Source organism: Euphorbia lathyris, chromosome 3, assembly GCF_963576675.1.
Source record: "Euphorbia lathyris chromosome 3, ddEupLath1.1, whole genome shotgun sequence".
Taxonomy (NCBI): Eukaryota; Viridiplantae; Streptophyta; class Magnoliopsida; order Malpighiales; family Euphorbiaceae; genus Euphorbia; species Euphorbia lathyris.
The window spans coordinates 75,117,129-75,139,472 of NC_088912.1; the positions used below are offsets into that span (position 1 = coordinate 75,117,129).

At 34.8% G+C, this 22,344-nt stretch overlaps 3 protein-coding genes and 1 pseudogene across 5 annotated transcripts; 2 read left to right on the plus strand and 2 right to left on the minus strand.

The window, feature by feature from the left end:
* Positions 1 to 253: 253 nt before the first annotated feature.
* Positions 254 to 965, plus strand: LOC136223618 (uncharacterized). Its single transcript, XM_066011727.1, has one exon. It carries the CDS (start codon positions 479 to 481, stop codon positions 815 to 817), a length of 339 nt encoding a protein of 112 aa, XP_065867799.1. The 5' UTR covers positions 254 to 478; the 3' UTR covers positions 818 to 965.
* A 4,618-nt stretch (positions 966 to 5,583) lies between these two features.
* LOC136222355 (ras-related protein RABF2b-like) lies at positions 5,584 to 7,213 on the plus strand. 2 transcript variants are annotated; one of them, XM_066010026.1, is made up of 6 exons: positions 5,584 to 5,872; positions 5,986 to 6,231; positions 6,312 to 6,360; positions 6,471 to 6,544; positions 6,726 to 6,819; positions 6,982 to 7,213. In XM_066010026.1, the coding sequence occupies exons 1-6, from the start codon at positions 5,834 to 5,836 to the stop codon at positions 7,080 to 7,082; spliced, it is 603 nt and encodes a 200-aa protein (XP_065866098.1). In that variant the 5' UTR covers positions 5,584 to 5,833; the 3' UTR covers positions 7,083 to 7,213. The 2 variants fall into 2 exon arrangements, with proteins under 2 accessions (XP_065866098.1, XP_065866100.1); XM_066010028.1 differs by having other exon boundaries at positions 5,826 to 5,876.
* On the minus strand, positions 7,194 to 10,392 carry LOC136222354 (protein ROLLING AND ERECT LEAF 2-like; annotated as a pseudogene).
* A 697-nt stretch (positions 10,393 to 11,089) lies between these two features.
* On the minus strand, positions 11,090 to 14,246 carry LOC136224799 (protein ROLLING AND ERECT LEAF 2-like). Of its 2 annotated transcripts, XM_066013222.1 has the most exons (5): positions 13,543 to 14,246; positions 13,268 to 13,431; positions 12,250 to 12,473; positions 11,858 to 12,059; positions 11,090 to 11,752 (listed from the first exon to the last, which is right to left on the minus strand). In XM_066013222.1, the coding sequence occupies exons 1-5, from the start codon at positions 14,048 to 14,050 to the stop codon at positions 11,306 to 11,308; spliced, it is 1,545 nt and encodes a 514-aa protein (XP_065869294.1). In that variant the 5' UTR covers positions 14,051 to 14,246; the 3' UTR covers positions 11,090 to 11,305. The 2 variants fall into 2 exon arrangements, with proteins under 2 accessions (XP_065869294.1, XP_065869293.1); XM_066013221.1 differs by having other exon boundaries at positions 11,090 to 12,059.
* Between the last annotated feature and the right edge of the window lie 8,098 nt (positions 14,247 to 22,344).

Sequence of the window (22,344 nt, forward strand, 5' to 3'; positions counted from 1 at the left end):
CCTCACGTACAAAATATCATTAATATAGACTTAACGTTTATAAAATAATACGAATTTAAGGTTAACGTTTATAAAATAATATGAATTTAAGGTTAACGTTTAAAAAAAAAAAAAAAATATATATATATATATATATATATATAATTTAAGAAAAAATGATACAGAGGAACCAAGATTCTATATACAGAGGAAGCAATTGATCATTTATTCCAAGAAAAAATGATAAAAGGAATCATTAAATGTTGAACTCAACGAACAAGAAAAACACAAGTAGCTTAGAAGTCGGCAGTCGTTTTCGAATTCCTACCTCCGTCCAACTCCACACTCCCGCTAACGGCTATATGTCGATATCTCTCTCTAGCCGTTAGCCGGCCAATTCAACAAACTACTTTTTCAACCCTAATTAATTTTTATTAAATTCCCAATCTTCGATTTCTATATATAAATAAATAAATACCTTTAATCCACCACAATAGCCATGGATTGCTTGATCTTGCCCATTTCCATTCTAAAAAAACGGTCCCGCCTTTCCTACCGACATCTACCGGATAATGATTTGGGTCCGCCGGTGACGGTTGTTGTAGGCACTGGCAGAGAGAAGAAAGAGTTCACGGTGGATCCATTCATCTTGGATGAGATTCCGTTTCGACTTCTGATGGATAACAGATCATCTTCATCTTCGTCTTCGTCTGTAATATTTGTGGAATATGTTGATGCGATTCTGTTCGAGCATATGCTGTGGCTTGTGTACAATGATTCTTCTTCTCTGTTTAAGCTTGATCTTCCTGAGATTATCGAATTCTATACTCAACATTAATTACATACTCATAGTTTCATTTTCATAAATTAATGAGATTTTCTAGTAATTGTATAATATAATTCACAAAGAAGAAGATGTAATATATACTATATACTTGCGGATTCAGTCAGTTATATGTTATTATATTCACAATCCAGTTTCTTCATTTTCTGCTGCTGTGCTTCTTTTTCCATGAGAAGAAAAAAAAATTTGATTCAGTGTAAATTTTTTTAGGATAAAATGCAAAAATATTCTAACGTTTATCGTCAGAAATAATTTTATCCTAACGTTTAAAATAATGTAATTTTATTAGTTTAATTTCAGATATTATTATAATCATATGTATTTTATTTTTTATCATGTACGCAGGTAGGTTGATTCTAAAAAAAATCATATTTTTGTAATTTAATAATAGAATTAGAGATTAATATTTTTAAATTTGATAAAATATTTAAATTTCATTTGTTCAACTCGTACAAAATATAGTATATTTTTCAAAAAATAAAATGTTTTCACATGTAATTATATGTTTGTGATTTGTTATTAATCAGTGATAAAATAACGTAAATGTGAAGTATAGATGACAAGATTAATGACCGATAAGACAATTTGATAAATAATTTTTACAATTGATCCAATTTGTCAATGTTAGGGGGTTAAATTGCTATGGACTAAATTACATTATTTTAAACGTTATGGAGTAAAATTGCTTCAAAGTGTAAACGTAATTTTTTTTTTAATAAATAAAAATGTCAATTTAATAATAACTAATTTAAGGGCAACTATAAGATTGGATTACAATTTTTTTTTTTTAAACTTTTTTTTTCTTTTTTCTTTTTTTGCTTGAAATGGACCCAATGGACCCAAAATTCATTTTAATTCTTGAATTTTCCTCCTATCTTGAAGTAAGAAAGTCACAATTTGAAAAGATGAATAATTGAAGATTTTCTCATTAAGATTTCGTGCAAAATATCTATTGATCACATCACCGACTTAAACCGTGTAGAAATAGAAGATATCTTTAGGCTGATTTTATCAATCAAATTTGTGATTTATTATTCTTTATGATACCGACATATTATAAATAGGTCCTTAATTAGTTGTTGTATGTGCATCAATAAAATAAATGGAATTTGTACTATTGTATTTGTTGTACAAATTTCATTGTAATGGTAATTAAATATTTTATTAATAATTAAATCCTTCGCATAATGCAGGCAGTCAGAGACCAGGTATAAAGTGATAAGGAGTTTGGGATCCGAGATCGGGGTGGTAATAAGTATCGCTAGCGTGCAGTTGGGACTGGAAAAATTATTGGTCCAAGACCAAATTTACTTAGTTGAATAAAGGAGATAACGAAATCATCATGTGTGATATATCTAACTCGGTAAGCACTCTAAAAAACTTAATAATAATAATTAAAATATTTGGAGTACTCATATACAATTTTATCTGCTCGGTCAAGATTTATGGGAGGTTGTTGGAGGCAATCACATAACACCTCCGATTGAACAAAATAACCTTAAAAACTAGAATGTCGATTATGGTGAAGCAATGTATGTTTTATTGGCCTAGCGGAGGACGATTGGTTGCACCGTATCAGCGACACACACAAAAACCCCTAAAAAAACATGGGACTTTCTTGTCGGATTATTCGCAAGAACAAACGACGCCAACCTCCAAAAGTCCGAGAACGAGTTACTATCAGTCTCGCAATAAGATATGATAGTGAGTAAATATTTTACTAAAGTTAAACATTATATAAAGGAATTTCAAAGTTGGATCTAGAAAATAAAATTATCGAAACAAGAATAAGAAGAATCATAGTGCATGAGTTGCGTCCCGACTTTAATGTGACTGTCACAGCAACCCATGAATGGTCCAGAAAACCAAATTTAAATGAATTATAAAATATCTTGGCTAATTAATAGGCTCTAGACAAACAAGTGTCTAATGTATCAGTCAAAGACGGGAATAATGAGCAATAAAAAAGAGCAAGAATACAGACACCGTGAGATCGAGAAATAGAGAAATGTTCAAAGAACAAGGTTGGCATAGAAGTCCACAATGAGGGTGTTGGAAGCAAGGGGGAGGTCATCACAATCATGATGAAGCGGAAGAGAAAGCACATCGGCGCAAGAACAATCAATGCTAGATCTGTGGCAAAAGAGGCCAATATGCTCAAGATTGTTGGTACAAGAAAGCATAAGGAAATATTATTATATCCACACACTCTTAAGACGAAAGTGAAGAAGAATGGGACTTTCAGGCTTTATGTGTATACCAGTGAAATGCGATTTAGTGATTTCTTTTAATGCTGATGCAAAGCAAGAAGAATAACTTGTTGATGAGAAACCACTCGAGAAGCCTTTACATGAAAAACTAGATAAGGGAGTTTTACAAAAAGAGTCATCAACTTTATATGAAACACTACCACCCAAGGAAGAGATGGAGTATATAAACGACTGGTAATGACTGAGACGATGTTACTAAGGAGGAAAGTCGGTCGTGAATAACTATTTTCCAAGATTGTGTCACTAAAGAAGAAGGTGAAGTGTAAGCCAAATTTGTGCAAGAGGCTGCCACCCATGGGAGAGATACAATCTAGATCATCAGTAACAAGCAAGAGATTTTCACCAAAAAGGAATGTAAAGCCTAAGCCAATATGTTCGTTAAAATAATTGTCACCTAGAAAGTGAAGGATAGGCTAACGAAGATTTCTAAAGTACAAAACTCACAAGGGGTAAGTGGAGCACAAGACGGACATGACTAAAGGTAGGGTCGTTACATTGAGAAAAGTTAAGCAAGGTACTTGCAACCAATAAAAATTTGTCAAGAGGAAAAGTATCAAGGAGATGTACTACTACAGGCTCTAGTAAAGTGCATGATAGAATTGGATGAGCTAGGGAAGCCCTACCAATATTGGATAGAAGGCCAATGAAGATATATTGCAACAATGATATAAGAAGATGTAGGTTGGTGGAGACCAACAGGGAGCAGTGTCAAAATCCCATCGAGGTGGGAAAACTCGATATTTTCATAAGCAACAAAGAAAAGCATAAGCATGTCATTTTTGTTAAAAGAATACAATATGATAGGAGTGCATACATGACTATTTGGCTAAAGAAGTCAGCAAGGAAAAGAATTCCTAGTCACGAGTTATCAATTAATAAAAGGCAATATTATATTTTCGTCATTCACTTGTGCAATTCAAGTTAATAAAATATCCAAGAATATGTTTTGCTCATATTTGTCGGATGCGTGATTTGGATAGTAAAACCTTGAGTATATATGAATAATATTCTAAATATCTCTAGTTTGTTATCATTGTGGGAACGATGATAAACTGAAAACTAGTATATGGCGTTAGTGATAATGGTGTTTTACCGATCATGGGCATGGAATGTTAATCAATGGCATAAGTACTCATAAAGGTTATGAAATACTAGATCGATTCGCTAATGAGAACACTATATGGGCGTGGGTCATAAGTGTATCACATGTAATATTTATATGTGAATCCTTAGACCCAAGATTACTATGGCTCCTAGATGAGACACGTTATTCTTTTATGTACGCCTAGCGAATCCGCAACAGGATGCCAAGTATGTGCATGGTTGGGTATGTTTTGAATTATGTTGAGGACTATGAGTAAAGTGAATGAATAACTACTCTCCTTCGGGAAAAACATATATCACCGACCATTTGATTAGTGAGACTTAGAAGTGTGTGGCTACACCCAAATGAGGTAATCAAAGTTATCACTCAGTTAAACTAATCAAATTACTTAGACATCAAGGAACGTCCGAGTACAAAATGAGGGTGACAGTACCATGCCTTATGTTGGACCAAATATTACGAATGAAAGGATCATGTAACATTACAATAGACATATGTTAATTTATACGTGACATTCATCTAATTTGGATAGTCGTAATGGCTTGTTAAAGTCCGCTTACAATTTATGGCCGAAAGCTAGCTTCGGGGCCATTGCTAATATCGGGTGAACTTATAGAATCACATGCAAGAAAGTTTGGTTAGATTAATTTAGATTGAATTGATCTTTAGGGAAGCTTGATATATATATATATATATATATATATATATATATATATATTAAGTCTACCGTTTAACAGGCGTTGCACTTTTAAAAGCCATTAACGAAAAATGAGTTTTTTTTTTAATAATAGAAGATATGCACTTTCAAGTCTTATTGAGTGACTGGGAAAATGAAAGTTGGAGGGTAGTCAGATTATAAAATTTCACAAGAAAAAAAAAATTAGGTAAATATTAGGCTTGAAATTGTACTGCTTTGTACATGTAAACTATCTTCCCTAATAACCATAAGATTGAATTTAAATATCCCTAAAATTAAGGGATAAGATATAGATTTACCCCTCTTATTTTTTAGAAATATAGATTTAACCTTAACACACAAAATGAGGTAATTTTACAGATCAATTTTACTCTCACCTAAGAGAAAATTTAAACATAATGATTTTATGTTATTTGACTAGTTATTCACTTGCCACGTCGAACTTTCAAACATCAATTACGTCTAAAATATTTATTTTGTTATTGGAACATGCCAAAATGTGAAATTTAAGACTGCTAAATACAAGTTAATCATAAAAAATTGTCTAAAATATTTATTACGTTACTAAAACGATTTTAAACAATTTATTCAAATGCATGAAACTGTTTCAATTCATCGACAATTTTATTTAGAATATCCAATATGACGAATGGCGATAAAATCAGCCCGTTTAAATTTTCAATAAGTTAAAAAGGAAAAATATCTTATCCAGCAATATTAGATGTAAAAGTTACATCATTAAAACTGATCTTATTTGGCAATATTAGAATTAAAATGAGCTACCAGTAAGTCAAACCAGAAACCTACCAGTCTTTCCTATTTCCATCTACATATTTGTCTTTTCCAGACATCATCCAATTATTTGTTTCAGAAAGATAAGTATTGATACCATATACAGACAAATCAATCTCTCTCTCTCTCTCTCTCTGAGTTTAACAATGACACGACCTGGCAACAGAATCATACAAGCCAAGCTGGTGGGTATGTCTTAACCTTCTTTTTTTTTAAATCCTAATTTTCATTGGATTGTTTTATGGTATTCTTTCTTGACATATGATGGTGTATAGGTTAACAACATAACATGTTGCAGGTGCTTTTGGGGGATATGGGAACAGGAAAAACAAGTTTGGTGTTGAGATTTGTGAAGGGCCAGTTTTTCGATCACCAGGAACCAACAGTAGGAGCTGCATTTTTCACACAGATATTATCTCTAACTGAAGCAACTGTCAAATTTGATATATGGGATACAGCAGGACAAGAGAGATACCATAGCTTGGCTCCTATGTACTATCGCGGTGCAGCCGCCGCAATCATTGCTTATGACATCTCGTGCAAGGTTTCAATTTGTGGTTTTCCTCTTTTCATATTGTATGATTAGCTTAGGAACAATCAAATTGATGTTCTGTTGTATTGCAGGATACTTTCAGGAGAGCCAAAAAATGGGTTCAAGAACTGCATATGCAAGGTGAAAAAATTAGTGATGGAAAGCATTAAAACAAGTTGATGATCAATTCCTTGTAAATGAGTAGCAAAAGCTTAGACATTTTCATGACTAAGAATACAATATCCATGTAGGAAATCCTAATTTGGTTATGGCGCTGGTCGCGAACAAATGTGATCTCAACTCCGAAAGAGAGGTGCAGAATGAGGTATTACTTTAAGACATTCTGTTCTGGTATCAGTAAATAAAAATTTAGCTTGACAGAAGAGCTCAGCTATATGATTGAACTGATCCAAGCACAAAGTTCATTAGTACCGGATCGACCGATTTTGCTATCGGAAATCCATGAGGTCATCTCTTCTTTATTTTGATTTTCTACAGCATTGCAGGAAGGACAGCAAGTTGCTCAGGAGAATGGGATGTTCTTTATAGAAACTTCGGCTAAAACTTCTTTCAACATCAATGAGCTCTTTTACGAAATAGGCAAGTTTTTATTCATCTCTCTCCACATTCAATCAGATTTCCTGTCTCAAATATACAAATTACACATTCATATGTCACTGCAAACTTACTTCAGCCTGTTGTTTGTTTTGAGAAGTTCGGATTTGGAATTTGATATAATTCTTTCCTTTCAACCATATGCAGCAAAGAGATTGTCAAGAACACATATTCCAAAACCTACAGCACTGAATCTAAACGATGAGAAGCAAAGTAGAACAGGAAAACTGCTCTGTTGTTCTGGGTGATTCAGACATTGCACAAAAACAAGCATCCTTTTTCCCAAGGTTTATGCTTCTATAGGGTGTACAACTAAACTGTACAAGAACATCATGTACTTGTCGTGAATTTTGTCGTGGCTATTGGTTTTCTTCTGCTATGGATCTTAAATTACTGTACATAATTGAACATGCTTGAGCAAATTCAGACATTGCCCTGAAAAGCTCAGGCAAGCAACGTTTGAGGCTTGACAAAGATTTCTCCCTTGCCTGTTCGCTAAGCATCAAGTATGCTTTCCCATCATCTTCCAATGAAATAAGAACAGCCTCTCTCTGTTCACTCACTCCATTTTTCATGCATCAATCTTGATATTCCCTGCTCTTGAGATTAAACTCCTTCTGCGTGGCTTCAGATTTTCCTCTCATGATCATCTCTTCTCCTTGATGACACAAAATGGTCTCCATTACAGCAGCAAACTGGCTTATTGCACTTCTTGCAAGCTCATCTGGAAGTTTGTCCAAATCTTCATTCCAAGCAAGAAGAAGTTCCTCAATCGGTAGATTCAGAACCCTAGGAGGAGAAGTAACCGTTTCTTTCAAATTGCTCTCAATAGGGATGAGATTTAGCTTTAACCAATTACAAAGTGCCCTTACATAATCTTTTTGACAATCTACAATTCTGCAAAACTCTGAGTGCCACTGTTGCACACATTCAAAAAGCTTGCACACATTCAAAAAGCATAAAAGTGAGATTATCATAATATGTACTTCCCCTCAGGCTTTCTGAATCGTCTAATGGTTTCATGGCATATGCAATATTCGTTTGAGTTTCATGATGATATCGTATGGTTTCCCACATTTTAGCCATCCTGCAATTCACAACAAACTTGGATATTTCAGTAAGAAATAATTAGGCGGAATAATTTACCATTAACATTCAAGGATATTTATACAATTACAGAAGGGATAAGGCACCAAAATATGAAACTGAAAGGCAGAAATGTCACACACTATTTTAGACACACCAAAGTTCACATAAAACAAATGTGATATTAATCAAGGATAGAATAGAATATAGTATAGTCTAGCCAATGAGTGTATGCTCATAAAACTATTGTATTAACTCCTTGTGGAAAATTCTAAGCCTCCGATGTATAAAACATCTGCCATTCTGCTTTTCATTGACAGAGATTTATGCAACTTCAACAACACTTTTTGCTTCCTAGGAGGAAGGGGGTGGCTTGTAAAGCAACTTACCCATCCACAAGTTCAACAAGTTTTGGATATAATTGTTGATCACGTAAACGATTTATCTCTGCTACTATTGAATCCACCGATTGCATGTCCACAGTGTACCTTGTATGCAGTTGACTTGCGGAAGCTTTTAATTTCTCTAGTGATTCATCACTACTATCCCGTTTCTTCTTCTTATTTAGCAAGGCAACCTTCTTTTGATATTCATATTTCATAATTTCACCTGCCTATCCAGAAGCATCAAGATACAAACTTCATATAAGCTCAAGTATGAAATGAGAAAATGGTCACATTAGATTCAAAAGTCATAAAAGAACAGATAATGGCAGACAAAGAATACAATAAAGAAAAAAATAATGAGGTCTGATAAACTGAAGCAATAAAGTCCCTTCAGTTTACCTTCAAAATGAATTTGAAATGCAAGGATTACGCATGCATTATGCGGTATGGCATTTCAAGGAACCCGTATTTCTTAACATTGCAATTAAAGAAGCATTACAGTTAGATTCCTCAAACCATGTCAGTGAAAATGACCAACTTAAGTATGAATTTAGGCATTACCTACAAACTAGATTGAAAATTTTCAAAATCTTAAAGCTAATTATTGGATTGGGATAGCTAAATGACGTCCCTTTGTTTCTTGTTATTTGGCTCCAATATTAAGGTAATAGCTAATGAACTAACAGCATCAATAAATCTTAGTGAGTTCACAGATCAGGAAGCTATTCCAGCACCAATCAAGCTTGGCTTGAGTGCTAAAGGCCTCTAGTCGCTTAGGTTGGATCATGAGTTTGGTTCCTAATATCATGAGTTTGGTTCCTAATTAATGTACGCCGAAAATCTTAAATGGGAGAGAAACCACCTAAACGGGTACCTGAACAACCCCAAACCCTAATAATCGGATATAACAAGAGAAGCATCAAGCATACCTTAGCCAACTAAAACATTAATACAGCAGGTAATATTGTCACAAATGTCAATTGAAGAAAGTACTAAAAGCAATTCTTCTATCACTGTGGATCTCCTAAAGATTCTTACTCTATGAAGAACAATTAGTTGGAACTTGGAAGTGAACTCAAAGTTTTTCATACGGATAGAAGGAAATCTATAAGATAAGAATCTAGTTTGTTATGCAACGAATAACAAGCTAGTTAGTTATTAACATCCATAAATTCCTGTAGCTCAATAGGAAGAATCTAAAAGAAAATGCAGCAATAATAATACATAACTAATAAAACCTTCACTTCATAAAGCTTTTTCTCCCACGCTAGCATCTCATCCGATACAGTAGCATAAACTTCGTTCTCCTCTGCACCGAAATCACCAACACTAGGATTCCTAGAGATAACATGCATCACCCTTTTAAAACGATTAATTGGTTCTACAACATAAGTAGCAGGGTTAGAATTCACCACTAATCATCAATCAAAGAACAAATTGAACAGATAAGAACTGAGATATATCACATGAAGAGAATGAAGAATTACTTTGATTGAGCTGCAATCTTATAGCCTCCAACATTTTGGAGACCTCACGAGTACTCTCAAAAGCCTTGAAGAAATGATCGTTAAGCTCTTGAAATATCTGCAACAAGGTCAATGGTTTTCTAACCCTCCTTCCGACTTTTCGACCTCCTTTCTTCACCACTGCCGGCATTGGCACTGGCAACTCCATATTCTCCTCCACAACCAACATAGGCTCATTGGCTGCCGGAGCAGAGGGGTCATAAGGGAACTCTCGATGGGCGAAAGCGCTCAGAGCAGCGCCGGTGTTTTTTAGTGACATGGCGTAGGCAGAGTGGGCAGCGGCGAAGGCGTTGCGGGTGCTGAGAGCTTCTTTCATGAATTGGTAACGATGTTTACAGGTAGAGACGAGTTGTTCGTCCTGGATTTTGGATTCAGTACCACCCATCTTTCAATCTCCACAGACTAAAACCAACTCTCTTCGTTTTCTTTGAGAAATTCTATTTGTGGAACCAATACAATGTAAAATTAAATTAAAATGCTTATCAGCCACCATTATTCTACCAATCCAATAAGCGCTTCAATCCTATTTCGCTGAAATTCTATTATGATGTCTGTTTTTTGGACCTTAGTGATAAAAATATAATCATTATTTATGTACTGTATTTCTTTTACACCAATCATTTGTTGTGCTTCTTTGCTATTCGCCGCCGCCGCCGCCCCCATTTGACGATTTAGCCATTGATCAAAAACTGAAAATTGACCACTAATTAACAGCCCATTAAGTTGCCATGCTTCTATGTAACTAGTACTCCCTCCATTCTTTTATCAGTCATTCTAGAAATACAAATTAATATAGTTGTTTCTCTCCGTGATTAATATAGAGTGAAAATTTAATATTTGGATCATAAAACTATACTAAAAGTTCTTGAAAAACTAGAAAGACTTATATTTTAAAAAAAAAAACTAAATTGCTAAAATGATAAATTTGCATTTAAAAAATAGTTATATTATGTGTTAAAATTTTCCCCAACACATTTGTAAAGTGCTAAGTTGTCTAGACTTCGAGCATTTAAGCTCGCTCATCAGCACATGACTGATTTTGATTTTCTAATGCATTTCAGGAAAGGCAGCATTAATTTGATCAGGAGAATGGTATGTTCTTCACAGTTAATCAGATTTGCTGCATCATATATACAAATTAGACATCTACCTGTCATTGTAAACTTACTTCAGCCTGTTGTTTGTTTTGAGAAGTTCGGATTCAGAATTTGATATAATTCTTTCGTTTCTACCATATGCAGTGAAGAGATTGGCCAGAGCACATCCTCCAAAATTTATAGAAAGCGACACAAAGCAGAGCAAGAAAACTGCTTTGTTGTTCTGGTTGATTTGGCATTTACATTGTGAATAAAATTGCAAGCAATACATAGCACAAAATCAAGCATCCTTTTTTCCCAATATGCTTCTATAAGGTGTAAAACCAAACTATACAAAACCAGAAAATCCTATACTTATAGTGAATTTTGTCCTGTACTATTGGTTTTCTCCAGCTATGGATCTTAAATTACTGTACATTATTGAACATGCTTGAGCAAATTCAGACATTGCCCTGAAAAGCTCAGGCAAGCAACGCTTGAAGTTTGCCAAAGATTTCTCCCTTGCCTGTTTGCAAGACTTCCAGCGCGCTTTCTCATCCTCTTCCAATGAAATAAGAAGAGCCTCTCTGGCTTCTTTAGCAGCTTTTAGAGTATTGTCAGCAACCAATTCTTCATTCACTCCATTTTTCATGCACCAATCTTGATATTGCCTGCTCTTGAGATCAAACTCCTTCAGTATGGCTTCACATTTTTCTCTCACCTTCATCTCTTCTTCTTGTTGATACATAATGGTCTGCATTACAGCAGCAAAATTGCTCATTGCGCTTCTAGCAAGCTCATCCGGAAGTTTGTCCAAATCATCATTCCAAGCAAGAAGAAGTTCCTGAATTGGTAGATTCACAACCCTTAGAGGAGAAGAAACCTTTTCTTTCAAATTGCTCTCAATAGGGATGAGACTTAGCTTTAACCAATTACAAAGTGCCCTTACATAATCTTTTTGATAATCTACAAGTCTGCAAAATTGTGTGCGCCAGTCATTCACAACTGCGTATAGCTTAATAGTGCGTTCATAATGATCATAATCACTATTTTCCCTCAGGGGTTGCAAAATGTCCAATGGTTTTAGAGCATATGCAATCTTTGATTGAGTTTCATGATGATATCGCATGGTTTCCCACATTGTAGCCATCCTGCAATTCACACCAATAACTTTTCTTCAACAAACTCGGGTATTTCCTAATCGCAATCATTGAGCAAAAGTATTGCTCTTTTGTTTTCATACAGAATATGTATACCATGATCTATAAAATGTCAACAAAATATCTTCCTTTATCAACAAAGATCTATGCAACTTCAACACACTTTTCTGAAGGAACTTACCCATCCACAAGTTCAACAAGTTTTGGATATAATCGTTCATCACGTACATGATTTATCTCTGCAACTATAGAATCCACCGATTGCATGCCTACAGTGTACCTTGTATGCAGTTGACATGCAGAAGCTTTTAATTCCTCCACTGATTCATTATTACTACCCTGTTTCTTCTGCTTATTTAGCAAGGCAACCTTCTTTTGATATTCATATTTCATAATTTCACCTGCCTATCCAGAAACATCCAGATCCAAAGCTCATATAAGCTTTTTCGGAACGCATGACATAAAGAAAATTGTCACATTAGCTTCTAGAGTCAAAAAAGAAGGGATTAATAGGAAACAAATAACACAACAATGGAAAAAAGAAGTATCCCCAATAAACTGAATCAATTGATGTCCCTTCAGTTTACTTTCAATATGAATTTGAAATGCAAAAGTTACATATGAGGTATGGCATTCAAGGAACCCAGATTTCTTGACATTGCAATTAAAATCCATTGCAGTTAAAAATGACTATAACTTAAGCATGAACGTAGACATTATCTACAAACTACATTTAAAAAATTTCAAAATCATTAAGCCAATTCTTGGATTGGGATAGCTAAATGACATCCCTTTTTTCATGTTCTTTGGCTCCAAACATAAGCTTGCTAACATAAATATTAATATAGCAGGTAATATTGTCACAAATCTCAATTCAAGAAAGTAACAAAAGCGATTCTTTTATCACTATGAATCTCCTAAAGGTTAGTCCTCTATGAAGAACAACTAATCGGAAGTTTAACTCAAAGTTTTTCATACGGACAGAAGGAAATCCACTTCCAATCATGCTTACAAATAACAAGCTAGTTATTTATTGATAGAAGATTTTCCAATCTGCAGGAGATTGTAAAATGCAATGCTATAGAATGCTGCAAGTTAAAATTGAGAAACAAAACTTGCAATAAAGTTTAGATCAGCCGCAATGCATAAGTGAATCAGCCACTAAGGTTCTTGCAGCAATAATAAAGATGGAAACAAACCTTCACTTCATCATAAAGCTTTTTCTCCCAGGCTAGCATCTCATCCGACACAGCAGCATAAGGTTCGTTCTCCTCTGCATCGAAATCATCAACACTAGGCATTCCTCTAAGTGAACGATTCCAAGTAATAACATGCATTACCCTGTTAAAATGATCAATTGGTTCTACAACATAAGTAGCAGTGTTAGAATTCACCACTAATCATCAATCAACCAACAAATTGAACTAAAATTTAGCCTAATCTAATGTATCACATGAAGAGAATGAACAATTACTTTGATTGAACTGCATTTTTATAGCCTCCAACATGTTGGATACCTCATAAGTACTCTCAAGAGCCTTCAAGAAATGATCGTCAAGATCTGCAAATATCTCGATCACGGTCACCGGTTTTCTAGCTCTCTTTCCCACTTTTGCATCTCCTTTCTTCACTCCTTTCTTCGCCATTGCCAGCATTGGAAGTGGCAACCCCATCTTATCCTCCTCCACCTCCTTCTCCTGTGGAGCCTGCTGATGATTTTCCTCTAAAGCTGTTCTGTTAATAGAAGTGGAGGCAACTGCTGCGACGGCGGCGGCTGCTGGAACAGAGGTGGGGTTATAAGAGAACCCTCGGTGGGAGAAGTCGCTCAGAGCAGCGCCGGTGTTCTTTAATGACAGGGCGTACGCAGAGTGGGCAGCGGCGAAGGCGTTGCGGCTGCTGACAGCTTCTTTCATGAATTGGTTGCGATGTTTATAGGCAGAGAGGAGTTGTTCGTTCTGGATTTTGGATTCAGTACCACCCATCTTTCAATTTCCACTAAGAAAAAAAGCTTATTACAATGTTCATCACGGCGTACTAAACTAAACAGGGCTTAATGTATTTCACTGTTGCAACTACCAGTTGAAAATCAAGCAAGAAATTGGCTGTAAAAGTCATGCTACGATGAAGCCATAATTCATCCGACAAAAAAAAAAAAAAAAAAGCTTTTGCTGAAGAAGTTCCTACAATATAGTGAGAGAGAAAATAGAGAGGGTGAGATAGAGAGTTTAGTATTATATTGTGTGTGTATAGTTACAATCTCCATATTCCAAATGTCTTCTAAATTACTCATGTTTGGATTATTTTTGTAATCTCATTATTAGTAGTAGAGGTATTTATTTCCTATAAATTACTCATGTTTGGATTATTTTATGTTTCTTTATTATTTATTTCCTATGAAGCACCATCTTGAATGCGAACACAAGTACCGATATGGAAAACGGCATTTTTAAAAATACGATATACGGGTGTGGTGGGATACATAAAATTTCTATATAATTAATTAATTTTCTATATTACATAAGAAAAAGATATATAGAAAATATAAATAAGATTTAAAAGTGTTTAATTACACAAATTATTCCTAGTAGTAATTCCTCTCCCTTTTGGTCGCTTCGTCCCTCAACCTAGTTGAGTTTCCTTCTTTTCTCGTTCATCAATTGTAAATCAAGACAAATCTACTTCTTGTATGTAGAGGGTAAATGTGTCATTTTTCAGTCCAATTACTTTATTGTGTAATCATATTTATTTAAGTAAAACCATTTTGGAAACTAACTTTTAGAAATATTTATAAATGTAAATGTGTCATTTTTAAGTATATAGATGGTAAATTCTACTTGGCTCCTTACTCGAGAGGAATACCTTCTTGGTTTTTTTTTCTTTTTAAAAAACTACACATGGCATGGACACGACGAGACACATTTTTGCCATGTCGAGTGCGAGGCCAACTATGTACCCAACGAGTCCCCATGTCCGAAGAGTGATACCGCCACGCCGACCCCAGGAAGAGTCGGTGCTTCATAGTTTATTTCTATCCTCCTATAATTTTATTATTATTATTCTATTTTAATTTATACATATAGCTACATCACTGGACTTGGTAGTAGAACCGGTTATTGTTGCAAAATAACAAACATGTTCTTCCTTGCTTAATACTTAGATATATTTCTTAATTCTTGTGCAATAAAATTAAAATGTATGGTCCGTATAGTATAATCAGTATAGATATATTGAAGACTCGGATAATGATGCAAACATTCTATGGAGACCCGCCAGTCAAGAACAACTTGTCGAATGCCCTCCTGCTGTTGAAACTGTGAGCAACACGTGTACCTGAAGGTGTATCACGGAAGGCGTATCCTAGAGGAGCACTGAAGGCGTACCCTAGAAGAATACCAAGGCCGGTTCCTCGAGATTACTTCGCCTGCAAGGGTTAAACTTTACTTCATTATGAAGGAAACCAGCCGACAAGATGGCAGTCTTGTCCTAATTACAGTCTGTACCATTCAGTGCTATTTGTCCACATCTCATATGCCTACTTTACCCTTTTTGTTCTCCTTATATTGTAATCCTAGTAAGGGTAATCGTGTCCATTATCTTTCTTTAGGAGAAGTATTTAAACCCTATATTTGTAAGGATGAACCTTAACTTTTAATCAATCAAACACTTTTCTCTTTCAGAGCAAGGTGTTCATACATATATCTTGGAATTAACTCCTTCTAGTTTAGTTAGAAAAGAAACTCTTTGTTGATTTACGATTAAAATCATCACGATCGTATTTAATCTGTATTAGATAAGATTAATATTGAATGATAGAAGAAGAAGATGAACGGACCCTTGATAGGGAAAGAAGACTCGGAGGAGAACCCGTAATAATAGAAGTTTATTTTCTATTATTACGGGTTCTCCTCCGAGTCTTCTTTCCCTATAGATGGTTCATTCATCTTCTTCTTCTATTAGTCAATATTAATCTTATCTAAGTCTTCAATATATCTATACTGCTTATACTATACCGCGGCCCCCATTGAACCACAAATAGAACACTTCGGATTAACCAGTTTTAGTTTTGATAAAACCAAACCAACATTGAACCCCTCCATAGGCTGAGTACATAAACTTCGATTTGGTGTAATTCAAGACTTAATTGAATTTTGTTTCCATTCTGAAACAAGCTATACATAAACACATATATATATGTATCCTAATCTTCATCCCATAATTCCTCCATTGGTCTATCCACTTCTAAAGGACCCAGATAATGCCAGTCATTTTTATGGTGCCATATAAGCTCCATTGATATATCTCCTTCTAGAGCTTCAATTATCTATTCCATATTCAACCATTAATCTGCATTAGACTTGCTAATATTTTGGATAGGATCTAATATATATACAAATTAGGATATTACCTGCTTCATTTTTGGGCGACTCTTTTCCTGTTTATATATACAAGATGCAGCACAAAGTATCATTCTACTCATTTCTTCTTCATCATATTCATTCCCCAATTTGGGATCAGCAATAACCTCGTACTTCTTCTTTATCAACACTTTTTTCAGTAATGGCACTACCTGTTTTACAAACAAGATCATTTTGTTACTTCTTCCAGGACTTCAATGTAATCAATTAATAGTTGAGGGGCCTAAAGAACAAGTATGTACCCGCTTGGCTTCACCTACATAAGAGGAAGGTTTGCTTCCAGTAACCAATCCCAACAGTATGAGACCATAAGAAAATACATCAGATTTATCTAAATGCTTGTTATCCAAACTGTAATCTGGAAACATATACCTGCAAAGGTTTTAAAAAAATGTGCATAAGAGATAATGTATGAAAATTATAATGTACATATATAGACTTAAATGCATCATTCTCACCCTTAACTTGTCCAAAAAACTTGATTCGCCTCTGAACTTCTAAAGTATTTCGATAGTCCCTACGACTTGATTAAAATGTGCTGACAGTTCGCTCAAATTGCTTAAAATGTAGTCAATTAATCACTTTGTTGCAAAGAAATAAACTGCACGCAAAAGGTGTGTTCACACAACTTGGAAAAGTTAAAGGAATTGACACTGAAGCAACACGGCCAACTTGTACTGACACGTAGAAAAACGAAATAATAATTAACACCCTTTCTTTCTTCCATTTTTCCTAGTGTCAGTACAAATTCGATGCGTCACTTGCATATCAATTCATTTAAATTTTTCAAGTTGCATTAACAAAATTTTCGTGTGCAGTTTACTGTTTTGCAACCAAGTGATTAATTGACTACATTTTAAACAAATTGAGTGGAAACACTTTGAACATTTCAAAGGCAATCAAGTTTTACAGAAAAATTCAGGGAGCGAATAATGTATTAAGCCATATTATATATATATATATATATATATAAAAGCACACACAGTTACCCAGTTCCCGATGAGTGAGTTGCAGTATGGGAAAGAGAACGCTTTACGTTTATAGCAAAGTCGAAACCTGCAATCTAAAAGGAGAATAATGTTGAAAAATGATGCTGCTGCTGAAGATTGATAAAGATAATGCTGGAGAAAAGAAGTGAAATGGAGTGAAAGCAGATGATCGAGCAACATAACAACCATACATCTACATTGCAGGAAAACTCTTTTTCATTAGCATTTGTTTCGTGTCCGTTTCAATTCCCATTTCTGTTTCCGTGCAACATAGTCATACATTGATGAATTATAGCAAAGAACTTTTACCTTGGGTTCGAAGTCAAAATCAAGGAGTACATTGCTGGATTTAATATTCCTATGCATGATGATGGGATCACCTGAAGATGTCAGTAAAATAAAATCCATAAAGGATTGAATCTTCTAATTAATTGATTAACTATAAGCAGAGATGGATCGGGGAGTTTAAGCGCCTACTGGTAACCACGAAAATTTTGTATAGCTCTTTAATTATGCAAAAAAACACACAAAATATAAATTTAGCATCCAAAAATCACTGAAACAACCACAAGCACCCATCATCAGGGGCAATGTAAAAAATTCTTTAGCGAATACTCACAATCTTCATGCAAATAGGCTAGTCCTTTTGCAACGCCCAAGGCGATTTTCATTCGGTTTCGCCAATTGATGCTAGGTGTTTCTCCTCCTGCAATAATAGTCGGTTAACGAGTCCATTAAAATATATATGATCGGATGAGAAATTAGATTAGGAGGGGAATAGCTGACCATATAAATGAAAGTCCAAAGTATTGTTGGGAATATACTCGAAAACAAGCATTCTGGTGGTTTCATGAACGCAGAATCCAATCATCTTGACAATGTTAGGATGGTTTGTGCGGCTTATGGCCAAAGTCTCAGATAAAAATCCAGATTCGTGATTTTGACCGAACTTTTTAACTGTGACTTGAGCATTTAAAATTTCACCCCGATAAACTTTACTGAAAGCACCCCTGCCCAGAGAGTTGGCTCGGCAGAAATCATCAGTGGCTGCTGCTATCTCTTCGTAAGTAAATGCTTTGGTCGGGACAATACTCTCATGTGACTGCGGAACTGTCTGCAGTGACAAACATTAATAAAAAATGAGAAATGATTGGTGTAAAGAAAAAAAAAAAATGTATAATTATTTTTTTTTTTTTTATAAACAATTATCTGTTTTTATTGATAAAGTCCATTTGACCGGAACATGATAGAATTATTGTATTTTCAACAGCTTCTAATGTGGATGGAGCGAACTTCCCGGCGGAGGATAGATATGGAATTGGTGCTGTCCTTACGGATGAATGATCGTGGCGTTCCTCTATTGTTACAGCAGAAGCGGACAGTACCAGCAGGAGCCACGAATGGTTGAAGGTAATGCTCTTCGTGACAGCATGATTCGGATGAAGAATAGGCATGAAGAACGGGTTGAATTCGAGTCGGACACCCAATTTATCGTGGAAAGGGCAAAGGCAGGAAAGGAGGACTTATCAGAATTCGGTTTGATCATACAGGACTGTCGAAAGCTACTTATTGATAATAAGGACTTTTCAGTCTCTTTTGTTCCTCGTTTAGCGAACGTGGCAGCCCACCGTACGGCTAGACGAGCTTGTTCCAATGCTAACGATTTTTTTAGCAATTTTTTGCCGCATTAGCTCGTTGATGTAATTACTGAGGATATTATACTTTCTGAGTAATAAAGTTTTGGTTTGATTTAAAAAAAACAGCTTCTAATAAAGTTTCTAACCAATATAATTTTGTTTTACAATATATAATCCGTAGACCAAAATGGGCATTTTTCTAACTATAGAAAAAAGAATTTCAATATGAACGTGTATTTTTTCTTTTTAGAAAAATATTAACGTATATTTTGTGAGATAAGGTGTAGAAATATTCATAATGTCTAGAATGGTATAATTGTACTTCCTAACGTGGGCAAATTAGATCAATTTCAAACATTGTTATAAAATACAGATATTTTGTTCCTTATTCTGCACCAATTGCATGTCAGGTGATCATATAATTGGATATTAATAATATTTTTAAACTCGGTAGAATATTTGAATTTTTTATACAATTCGTATAAAATATAATATTTTTTAAATTTTTTTCACGTCTAATCATATATTTGTAATCTCTTACTAAATAAGTGATAAAATTATGCATATCTGAAATGTAGATGATAAAATTCATGACCGAAAAACAATTTGATTATTTAGTTTTTAAATTGATTCAATTTGTCCATGTTAAAAATAAAATTGCTCTTAGTTAGAATAATTTTTTTATTTGCAAAAATAAAGAAAAACGATAAATTTCACCCTTCTCTTTTTTTATTGTCAAGATATTTTATCATTTTGAGAAAGAGTAGTAGTGTTTTTTCCAAAGAATCACCTATTACAATTCCAATATTATAAGTTTGTTCTTCTATTTATACCGGATAAAATTGATCATTTTAGACTTTAAAATTAAAATTACTCTATAATGTAAACACGGATATTTTGCACTTTAATCCTGTATTTATTAAATATTTTTCTTAAAACATGGAGCTTGTATTTAGAACAAAATATTTTCCAAGACCGAAAAAAAAAATTGTAATAGATGGAGATTAAAAGTTCTTTGGCTGAGAGGCGGATAGCTTTTCCTTGGTAGAGAGATTTTGTGCAGAGGAGACGTGGATCGGCCGAGGAGTGGTGTCTAGATAAAACGGTGGCTCTTGTTCTTTTGATCGGAGATCCATTTCATATGGCTTCTTCTTCTTCGTCAGATCAATTGAATGTACCTCCAGTCGACTGGCCGGTGGCTCTTCTTTCCTTTACCCAAACTTTTGATTCTATCTCCAGTAGGTAAGCTGTCAGATGGCTCTTCCTGCTAAAATTCATTCAGGCCGGCGATGCTAGCTGAGGTTTTCCCGACTGACTAAGATCAGAAAAACGAAAGCCACTTTCAATTAAAAAGAAAAAAAAAAGAGAAAGAAAAGAAAGGCCGAGTGTTTTGGAAACTGTGGAACGGATACATTCAATCACTACGGGTTTGATTGAATGGACGGTTTAGATGGGTTATTAAAAGAAGAGTTAGTAAGGGTTGATAGAAACCCTTGTTTTGGAGAATGAATGGTTAGTAAGGGGTTCTACAAATCCATGTTTAGAACACAAAAAAAATTAGGAGGGTAAGGGTTTGGAGGGATTTTGAAGGGTTTCTTTTTAACAAATTGCATCCAATTTTGAACCCTCCAATTTGGTGGGTTTGGAAGGGTTAAAAATTACGCTTACTTCCCTTTTCTTACCTTTCCTTTCCCTACCTTTCCCTACCCTTCTCTACCCTTCCTTTATTAACCCTTCCCTACCCTTCATCCAATCAAGCCCTAATAGTATGAACAAAATAGCCCATGTGTTTGTTTTAGGATTTTTTTTTTGGATAAAAATGTTTTAGGATTTTTTGAAGTATACGAGTATCTCAATATATCTCTTTGTTTGTCGCCATGATAAGATTCATGTGATTTTATTTACATTCTAATTTGGAAGGAGCCATGGTTACTGATGTGATTGAATAGTGTGAGTGCACTTGTCAATCTATGATTGCACAAAAATAATATTAAAAGGGGTTTTTTTTCCGGCTAATTCGCATCAATGTCTAAGTCATTTTATAAAACGACTGGAGAATGATCACAATAAGTAAACAAAACTTGTAATTTAAGCTTAATAAAATGGATGAACTTGTGCACATTGAGTTGAACTTACTCTATTTATACTGATGCCGAGCTATAGAAGACGGTTATGAGTTGTGGAGCGATGTGAGCTACGTGTCTCATCTTGATAGGAGGGATTGCGAACAGATATCAGGGTATGATATCCTTCAAGTCCACTAAGGTGCTTGCAAATAGACTTAAATTGATTCGTATAGCTATTATTTTAGATGATGAATCAACTTTTGTACGAGGTTAGCCTATAATTGATAATGTAGTTGTTCTTTTTGTGCTTATTCATTCTATGAGGCGAAAGATTAAGGGTAAGTAGAGGGTGTAGCTTTTAAAATTGATATCAACAAAGCCTATGATAGAATTAAATGGTCCTATCTTCAAGTCGTGATGGTTCGTTTGGGCTTCTATTCTAGGTTCATTGAGTGGATTATGCTTTATGTGACTTCGGTTAATTACCATGTGGCGCTCAATAGTGAGGAGGTGGGCCCGATAATTCCTAAATGTGGTCTTCAACAGGGAGACCCTCTTTCTCTATATCTTTTATTTTTTGTGCGGAAGGTTTATCTGCTGTAATTAAACAAGTTGAAAGACAAGGGAAATTGAACATGTGTAAGGTTAGTAGGCATACCCCATAGGTCTCACATCTTCTCTTTGCTGACAACAGCTACCTTTCTTTAAAGCTAGCAGGACTAAGAACCAATTGTTAAAGTCCCTCCTTAGTATTTATAAGTATATCAAGCCAAGGAGTTAATATTCAGGAGTCAAGTATCTTTTTCAACACGAGTGTTGAGGATGGTCTCCAAAGTGATATTAAGCAAATCTTTGATGTCCATTCTCCATTGAATATTGACCAATATCTTGGGCTACCCTCTCTTATTGATATAAGAAAGTGTTTAGTCTTTAGTTACATATGAGATCGTCTCTGGTAATGTCTCTCCAACTAGGATGGTAAGGTGATGTCTCAAGTCGGTAAGGAGTTTCTTTTGAAATTAGTGGCTCAAGCTACTCCCTCTTATTGTATGAGTATTTTCCTACTTCCGGTCTCTTTGAGTGAGGACCTCCAACGTATGAGGAATTCCTTTTGTTGGGGTTCTCGAGCGGGTAAAAACAGATTCATTGGGCTTCATAGGATAGATTGT

Coding starts and splice junctions, on each gene's coding strand:
- LOC136223618 (XM_066011727.1), top strand. CDS start 479: ATGGATTGCTTGATCTTGCCCATTTCCATTCTAAAAAAACGGTCCCGC.
- LOC136222355 (XM_066010026.1), top strand. CDS start 5,834: ATGACACGACCTGGCAACAGAATCATACAAGCCAAGCTG. Junction 6,361..6,470: donor TCAAGAACTGCATATGCAAG/GTGAAAAAATTA, acceptor ATATCCATGTAG/GAAATCCTAATTTGGTTATG. Junction 6,820..6,981: donor TGAGCTCTTTTACGAAATAG/GCAAGTTTTTAT, acceptor AACCATATGCAG/CAAAGAGATTGTCAAGAACA.
- LOC136224799 (XM_066013221.1), bottom strand. CDS start 14,050: ATGGGTGGTACTGAATCCAAAATCCAGAACGAACAACTCCTCTCTGCC. Junction 13,432..13,542: donor AAAAATGCAGTTCAATCAAA/GTAATTGTTCAT, acceptor CTTATGTTGTAG/AACCAATTGATCATTTTAAC. Junction 12,060..12,249: donor CTTGTTGAACTTGTGGATGG/GTAAGTTCCTTC, acceptor TGTGAATTGCAG/GATGGCTACAATGTGGGAAA.